The sequence below is a fragment of the Oncorhynchus kisutch genome, linkage group LG1, assembly GCF_002021735.2.
Source record: "Oncorhynchus kisutch isolate 150728-3 linkage group LG1, Okis_V2, whole genome shotgun sequence".
Classification (NCBI taxonomy): Eukaryota; Metazoa; Chordata; class Actinopteri; order Salmoniformes; family Salmonidae; genus Oncorhynchus; species Oncorhynchus kisutch.
Window position 1 is genome coordinate 46,628,659 of NC_034174.2, and position 8,260 is coordinate 46,636,918.

The following is an 8,260-nucleotide window of genomic DNA, read 5'->3' on the forward strand; positions in this document are numbered from 1 at the left end:
CATAGAAATTAGAAGAAGAAAAAAAGACAAATGTAAATATAGAATTGTTACTTAATTTCTCAATCATAAGTAATAAAAACCAAGCTGAAATAGGACTGTAACATAGTGTTGCAGAGATTTCTCAGTGCTGTTATGTGACTGTGTCCCGTGTCTGTGTTCTCCAGGTGGAGCGAGAGAAGGCGGCGCTCCTCTCCTCTCTGCAGGAGTCCCAGAAGCAGCTGGAGGTGGCCCACGGGACTCTGTCAGAGCAGCAGGAGACGGTGGGACGCCTCACCGAGAACCTCAGTGCCATGAGGAAACTCCAGGCCAGCAAGGAGCGCCACTCGGCCCTGTACAGCGAGAAAGAGCGAGACAGCCGCGATGACGGTGACGGGGACTACTACGAGTTGGACATCAACGGGCCTGAGATCCTACAGTGTAAGTATACCATCGCCGTATCAGAAGCCGGGGAGCTCAGACAGGAGCTGAAGACTCTTAAAGCCGAGTACCAGTCTTGCCGGAGCCAGTACGAAGAAGAGCGAGTCCGCCTGGAGAGCGACGTGGCAGGGCTGAGCGAAAAGCTGGCCTCCCTGGAGAAGAGCAGCCGGGAGGAGCACGAGGAGGTGGCAAGGCTGGTGAAAGAGCTGCGGCGAGTGAGTGAAGCGGTTGGCGAGTCGCAGGGAAGCCTGAACGTGGCGCAGGACGAACTGGTGACGTTCAGCGAGGAGCTGGCCAACCTTTATAACCACGTGTGCATGTGCAACAACGAGACGCCCAGCCGGGTCATGCTCGACTACTATAAGGAAGGAAAGGCCAGTATAGGGGGCAGGGGCAGCCGAGAGGGGAAGACACAACATCTGTCCCATGTTCTGCTCTCCAATGGGCTGGTTCCTGAAACTGAACCCATTAAATCTGAAGCCAGTGATCCAGCCACCCCAGCCCCAATCCCAGAGTCCCGTTCAGAGCCCATGAACATCTATAACCTAGTTGCCATCATCAGGGACCAGATCCGTCACCTGCAGCAGGCGGTGGACCGCACCACAGAGCTGAGCCGCCAGAGGATGGCCTCCATGGAGCTGGGTACTGTGACCGACAAGGACAAGGAGGCCTGCATGGGGGAAATCCTCAAACTCAAGTCTCTGCTCAGCACCAAGAGAGAGCAGATTGCCACCCTGAGGACCGTGCTCAAGGCCAACAAACAGGTGTGTATGATAGTGTGAATTTTCTGCCAAAACATGAGCAGTCGGTACTGTTTAAAGAGTTGATACGGTATGAAATGAACAGTAGTTGAGAGTATTTACTTTCTGTGTAGAAGTTCAGAGTTAATATTAGCATAAGGTCTTACTAATCCTGTGACTGTGACCTCTGCCCTCCATTCGAATAAAATGGACAATAAACTATTCTACTCTACTCTGCAGACGGCTGAGGTGGCGCTGGCCAACCTGAAGAGTAAATACGACAACGAGAAGACCATGGTGACCGAGACCATGTTGAAGCTCCGCAATGAGCTCAAGGGCCTGAAAGAGGACGCTGCCACCTTCACCTCATTACGGGCCATGTTTGCCACAAGGTAAGGCTTAGTAGATGCACGCTAAGAGCTTATTGGTACACTTAAGTTATCAGAAGTCTGCTTTTAAATGTAATGTGAAAATGTAAGTTTCCCGTCTAAATACACATACCCAAAAGTAATTTATCCCTAGTACAAATATGATACAAAAATGAAAATATGAAAAATCATGTGATTTTCTTTTTTTTCTTCTATTCAACCAATGTGGGGGAAATGGGGCTTGAAATTATTGAAATACTTTCCATGTAGTTAACAATCAAATTATAAACGACTTGCAATAATATTTCACCTTGCTCATAACTGTAAAATATGATATACCTAGTAATATTATAATAAATATACTTAGTGACAGTACAAAATAGGCACGATTTCATATAACTGACAAAACATTTTTTGCCCAGCTTCCTCTGAGAGACTCAGGGACGTCATTCAAATGCCTGCTGACTCGTTACAACTTCAGCTTTATGCACAAAGTCATTTCGTCCCTCTGTGACCAAGAGGAAGTGGTCTTGTTTCAATTCTACAAAATTATTTTGTATTTTTCCATGCTGAGAGCTCTAAATCCACCTGAGAATATCACAGTGAGATTACTATTTTCCTGCAAACGCTAGGTTTTCTTGTTTCATATGCCGTATTGCATGCAGGGTTCCCAATTTTATTTGTCCCCGGCCCCACAATTCCCCCCCCCCCCCACCAAAAGAAAATGTACACCATTTTATTTTTTACATAAATGACTGTAAAAAGACCAGAAAATGTATTACCATGCATAATATATAGATACAGTGCATTCAGAAACTATTCAGACCCCTTCCCTTTTTCCACATTTTGTTACAGCCTTATTCAGCCTTTTTTCCTCATCAATTTACACACCATACCAAAATGACAAAGTCAAAAGTTTTTTTTATTTCTATATTTGCACATTTATAAAAAATGTAAATAAACAGAAATGCCTTAGTTACATAAGTATTGAGACCCTTTGCTATGAGACTCAAAATTGAGCTCCGGTGCATCCTGTTTCCATTGATCATCCTTGAGATGTTTCTAAAATTGATTGGAGTCCACCTGTGGTAAATTCAATTGATTGGACATGATTTGTCTATATAAGGTCCCACACTTGACAGTGCATGTCAGCGCAAAAACCAAGCCATAAGGTCAAAGGAATTGTCCGTAGAGCTCCGAGACGACAGGATTGTGTCGAGGCAAGAGTACCAAAACATTTCTGTGGCATTGAAGGTCCTCAAGAACACAGTGGCCCCCATTCTTAAATGTAATACATTTTGGAACCACCAAAACTCTTCCTACAGCTGTCCACCCGGCCAAACTGAGCAATCGGAGGAGAAGGGCCTTGGTCAGGAAGGTGACCAAGTACCCGATAGTCACTCTGACAGAGCTGCAGACTTCCTATGTGGAGATGGGAGAACCTTCCAGAAGGATAACCATCTCTGCTTCAAGAAAGTCTGAATACTTATGTAAATGTGATATTTCATTTTTTTATATTTTTTTTATACATTTAATACATTTCCGGAAAAGCATCAGATAGATGTTCTACATATTCTGAGACTGAGGGGCACTGTTTCATTCGCTCGGATGCTTTACCTGAGATTCATGTGTCTTTCTGTCGGCGCGCGTCTCGGTCAAATAAATTATCAATACTTTATTTGATTTGAACGGGCAAGGAGGTACATTAGGGCGGGTCGGGCTCCCTAAGACCCGCCCATAACGCCGGCCCTGAATGAGCTTCTAGGTTGTTGAGGAGCTGTTTTTCTGCCAGAGGCTGCATGCAAAGATGGTGGATAAATGAAGATGGTTCACTTAGGCTGTTTACCAATGATAAAAATGGTCAGTTTCGGTCTACTTAACTGGGGGTGTCTCCCATAGACACCAATGCAATAGCAGGTGGGTCTGGTCTACTTACTTCATTGACTTTCATTGAATGAAAAAATATATATATTTTAAAGCGAGTGGGGTATCTCACTTCCTCTTCCGTGTCTGCTGCATGTGTGTGTGGGAGAGACGGGGCATTGTGGGAGCTGTCTGATGTAATACTGAAGAGATTCAGAGGCTGCTGGCAGGCTCCTCCTGACAGCATCTGGAAAATGCGCCTCTGTTAGTCTGAACGGAGAAAACATGCACCGACTGGCATCAGGAAAAGATGTGCGCCATCTGGTGGAGAAAATGATAAGTTCCTTATTTGGTTTTCATTTGACTAATATTTTCCCTTCGCTCACTATTCCTGTGTCCCTTTTGCTCTCGCCCTCTATCTTTAATCCCTCTTTATCTCTCTCTTTCTCTGTCTCCCTTCCCCCTCCTCTCTCACCATCTCAGGTGTGACGAGTATGTGACCCAGCTGGATGACATGCAGAGGCAGCTGGCTGCAGCGGAGGATGAGAAGAAGACCCTGAACTCCCTGCTCCGCATGGCCATCCAGCAGAAGCTGGCCCTGACCCAACGACTGGAGGACCTGGAGTTCGACCATGAACAGGCGCGCCGCGGCGGGGGAGTGGCGGCAGGCGGGCGGGGAAAAACCTCCTCATTGGCGCGGGGCAAAGGGGCATCGGCCAATCATTATGTGAGTCAGAGACGTTCCTGCAGGGTCCTCCCCGAGCCCAGCGGCATCCTGGGAGGCCCCGTGGTCCTCTGCAGCGAGATTTACTTTGACCTTTGAACTCTAACCTCCATCATAACCTCTAACCTCCATCATAACCTCTAACCTCTCATCACGCTATGCACTGCTGAGCTTCACCGGCATGGTTCTGTCAAGGCTGTTGCTGTGACTAGGACAGTGGTGGCTAACGGTGTGCTTGTATTTACTACTATGCGATAGGTATGTGTTCATATCCAGCATGGCATGATGCTAGCTTGGCTCAGGCATACCTTTTCTGCTAGTAATGCTCACGGAGTGGCAGAATGTTGGCACGGTTGTAGAATTTACTGCTATCATCTCTCCTCAAACAGTCAGATTTCAGAGCAGGCGTGTGTACATAACACAATCTGTTATATCTATGTTATTTCATGTTTATGACAGTGTAGCTCTTATGACGAAGGCTTCAAGTAAAGTGTAACTGAGTAAGCTTATGACTTTCAGACAGGCAGCAGTGCAGGCTGCAGAAGGACCTCTGCTGCTTCCGTCTGGTCCACACCATTAAAACAGTGCAATGAAATGTACCGTAGCTGCTAAATAAAAGGGCACTGTGGCTAAGCACTTGTGATATCACTTTTGCTGTGATATCACAAAGTGATATCTGTGATGTGGCACATTCAGGTTTACAGATTAAGTTCCCTGGCACTTGATGTAATAGAGATTGTAGAGCAATTTTCATTGCAAAGGCAAATAGAGCACTTCTAAATGAGGGTTAGTTACCAACCCTAATTAAGGAATAAGTATTTTTTAAATGATATATGGGTCTAGTTTTGTGTGAATTAGCCTGGTGGTTTTGAAATGTTTAGTGAGGACTTTCAGAGTAAAGTGAATCTGTTCCGTACACTCCAACTCTCTTATAACCCTCATCCAGTCATCCATGTCTGCCCCATCCTCCTCATCTTCTCCTACCTGTCTGCAGAAATCTGTATGCTGGTGTAACTTGCATTTACCTCATAACTCATGATCATCCCTAACCTGCACGTTGAGTACCATACTTGTGAGTCTTCTGCTTCCTGCAGCCAGTTGCATCATGGTCAGCCAAGACTCCACTGTGCACGACTAACCCTTACCATCCTAACCCCACTGACTCCCCCACCTTACCATGCCACTAACGCAGGTAATGATTTTATCAACCTAGATTGTATCAAATGAAGACTGACCAAATGATAATCAAACTCTCAGATTTTAATGTTATTTAATTTTCTCTCCATTTTACAGTAATTTGATCAAGCCCAGTGTCCCCTTCAAAAGTTGACAGTTGCCGATGATTACTTCAGTACCCCTACCCCCCCCCCCCCCCCCCCCCCCCCCCCGTGTCCTGAGACCCATGTCAGAGACACACACTGCTGTAATGCGAGGACTTTGATTTCTGAGTGCAAACACACACCAGAGTATGTGAGCGGAGTTGAGCGGTCAAAGATCCCACTCATTGCTCACGGAGTAGTCTTCTGCCACTCCAAATTCGCTCCATTCATTTTGTGTTTAAAAAGGATCATTTAACGAACACCCCATCTACTTTTGTGACACTGTACTCCTATCAACATCTCTTTGCATTAGTGATGGGGTAGGCTAAATAAATACAACAGAATGGGCATAATTAAAAGAACATAATGAGGGAAATGCTGGCCAGAGCATGCTCAATTGAAGCAGGATAAGAAGGTCGACGCTCCAACGTTTTAGAAATTCGCTCCACGCTCCAGCCAAATGAAGCACGCTCCACTTCAGTTCCACTCTGCTCACGCCCTCTGACACACACACACACACATATGCTCCAGACCCCTACAGACACACGTGAAACCCCCAGGGGTTTGGTCCCTCTGTGCGGCTACAGGAAACAAGAACGTCTCCTCGGTATGATGACCAATAGAGGTCTATTTCTATGGATATGACCGACCAGTTTGATCCTCATTTGTGATCCAGTCACTCACTCCACATTGTCCACCTCTATACTATTATAACTCTTGTGTCTTTCCCCCGACTACAACTCCACGATTTACGATGGAGTCGAGTGGTGTCTAGTGTTGGCGAACTGGAGCGCCGAAGTCACATTAAAAACCCACTGTCGTGTGTAATTGCGGGCTATGTTTTGGGTGCTGAAATCATTTGATGTGATAGTCGCCGCTCAACTCCATCGTAAATCATGGAGTTGAGTTTAATCGGCTACCCGGATGACTGCGCCATTTTAATGTATTTATTTATCTTTGTTTGCTTGTTGTAACTCAGTGAACGTGTGAGGTGTTCATAAGCTTTCTGTTGCATTTAATAATTGTTGATAATTGGAGCATTCATAATAGAATTTCCATGGAGAGCAAACCTGTGATTTTTATTTATTTGTAGAGAAAGATCAGAGGCAGGAAAGTCATAGGAACTAAAGTGACTTGCTACAGTTTTGCCGAGGGTCAATATTCAGTGGGACTCCTAGGCTAATGTAAGAAATCTTGATTGGAATAAGTCCTTTCTCTTTGTTTTAAATCTTGTCACATGTATTTAGATGTTTTATTTAACCTTTATTTATCCAGGCGAGTCAATTAAAAACAAATTATTCTTTACAATGACCGCCTGCAAATTTTTATAATGTTCACAAGAAGGCTTTTTGGCACCTTATTCTTCTATCTTCTGGTCTTAGTTTTGACTAGTAGTGCCTTTCTGTCCACAAAAGAGAAGCTAGATTTTGTTTTTTATGTTTTCAATGTCTTTGAGAAGGAATTTGGGTGAGAGGTTTTGACCCCAGTCATTACAGATTGAGGAAAATAACAGGAACTGTGGTGAATTCTTTGAAGTGATTCTGTGATCCTCCAAAGGTGCAGAATTGCACATTTAGGGGCTGTTATTATGATTTATTATTATAAAGAAAAAACGTATTTTAAACATTTTGATACTATAACTGTTAACTTTGGCTGCCGAGTTTAGTGGCTCGAGGCATTTACAACAGTGGCTGATTGAGAGATTACTAATGCACATACTTACTTATACTCTAGCGTGTGTGGCAAAGGTCAGGCAATGTCAATATAGAATTGACAAGTATGGAGGATCATTTCTTTGTCTGTTTTAATGCAATTTTATTAGCCCTTTTTATGTCCTCTAATAGAGTTGTCGTGACTTCAGCAAACAGAAGAAGTAAAGTCATCAACACTTCTGCAGTGCCATTTAATTCACAGCTTTGTTGATGCAATAAGTTACATTTGACTTTTTTATTTTTATTTTTTTACAAGTGCAATTTAAACGCAGTATCAATATGGAAATACGGTATAAAAATGCTGTCTGTTTGCTGATGCTATTGTTATGTTTTACTACTTACTCACAATCTTGATCCAATTTGAGTTTATCTTTGTACTAAATAACTTTTGTATTTATTTTAAACAATGTCGTATTGTCAATAATGTGGATTATGATTAGTGGCATATTGATACCATGTTGATGTCATTTTCCATGTTTTCTTCAAGGGACTTTGGGTGGAGATGGTGGTCGCATTCCACTGCTTGGTTCGTTGCATGCATCAACCAATGGTTGCATGCCATGTCATCGACTGACAGATTGCTATAACAAAATGATGTGGTTAGCTGATAGGTAAAATACCTAACCAGGCGTTGTAAGATCTGGCAACGTCTAAGCAGTGGAATGCTCAATAGAAGCCAGTAGCCTACTTACCTATGTGGTGGTGGTGATGATGATGATGTTGCACTGGCAAGGTGCATGCTTAATAGTATACACTTAACTTCAGACTTAATGTGGCGTTGTTGAGGTTATTAAAACATGTATATTGATCCCATTTCTGCTTCGGTCATTCTGTCTCCCTGTAAAATAGTCTGTATCAATTTAGGAAGTTTTCCAACATGCATTTGTCTTTTTTTGTTGGTGCCATAATAGCATATTCCTAGAATTAGTCAATTAGGGAAATTGAGGCCTACTGTAAATCAAACGATATCAAATTATAACAAATTCCTTTTAGTAAAACTTAGATAATATGTATGTTAATTCAACATTCAATAAAATAAATGACATTGATACTGTAGGCTACTTCATAGTTACTATTCAATGTACTGCTGTCGGTCTAAAATAAGATGCAACGTATC

At 43.3% G+C, this 8,260-nt stretch overlaps 1 protein-coding gene across 4 annotated transcripts in view; it reads left to right on the plus strand.

Moving 5' to 3' along the window:
• LOC109892671 (protein bicaudal D homolog 2) overlaps positions 1–7,956 on the plus strand; it is a 45,072-nt gene extending 37,116 nt beyond the window's left edge. Inside the window, exons 5-9 of one of the 4 annotated variants that reach the window (XR_004211287.1) lie at positions 165–1,181; positions 1,398–1,549; positions 3,872–4,115; positions 5,107–5,304; positions 5,406–7,956. Coding sequence is in view for 2 of the 4 variants with exons in the window: in XM_031834115.1 (XP_031689975.1) it covers positions 165–1,181; positions 1,398–1,549; positions 3,872–4,211 (1,509 nt within the window). In the remaining 2 variants the exon portion in view is untranslated. Of the gene's footprint in view, positions 1–164; positions 1,182–1,397; positions 1,550–3,871 lie in introns of all 4 variants that reach the window. The other 3 variants (XR_004211286.1, XM_031834118.1, XM_031834115.1) reach the window with 3 other exon arrangements.
• Positions 7,957–8,260: the final 304 nt, after the last annotated feature.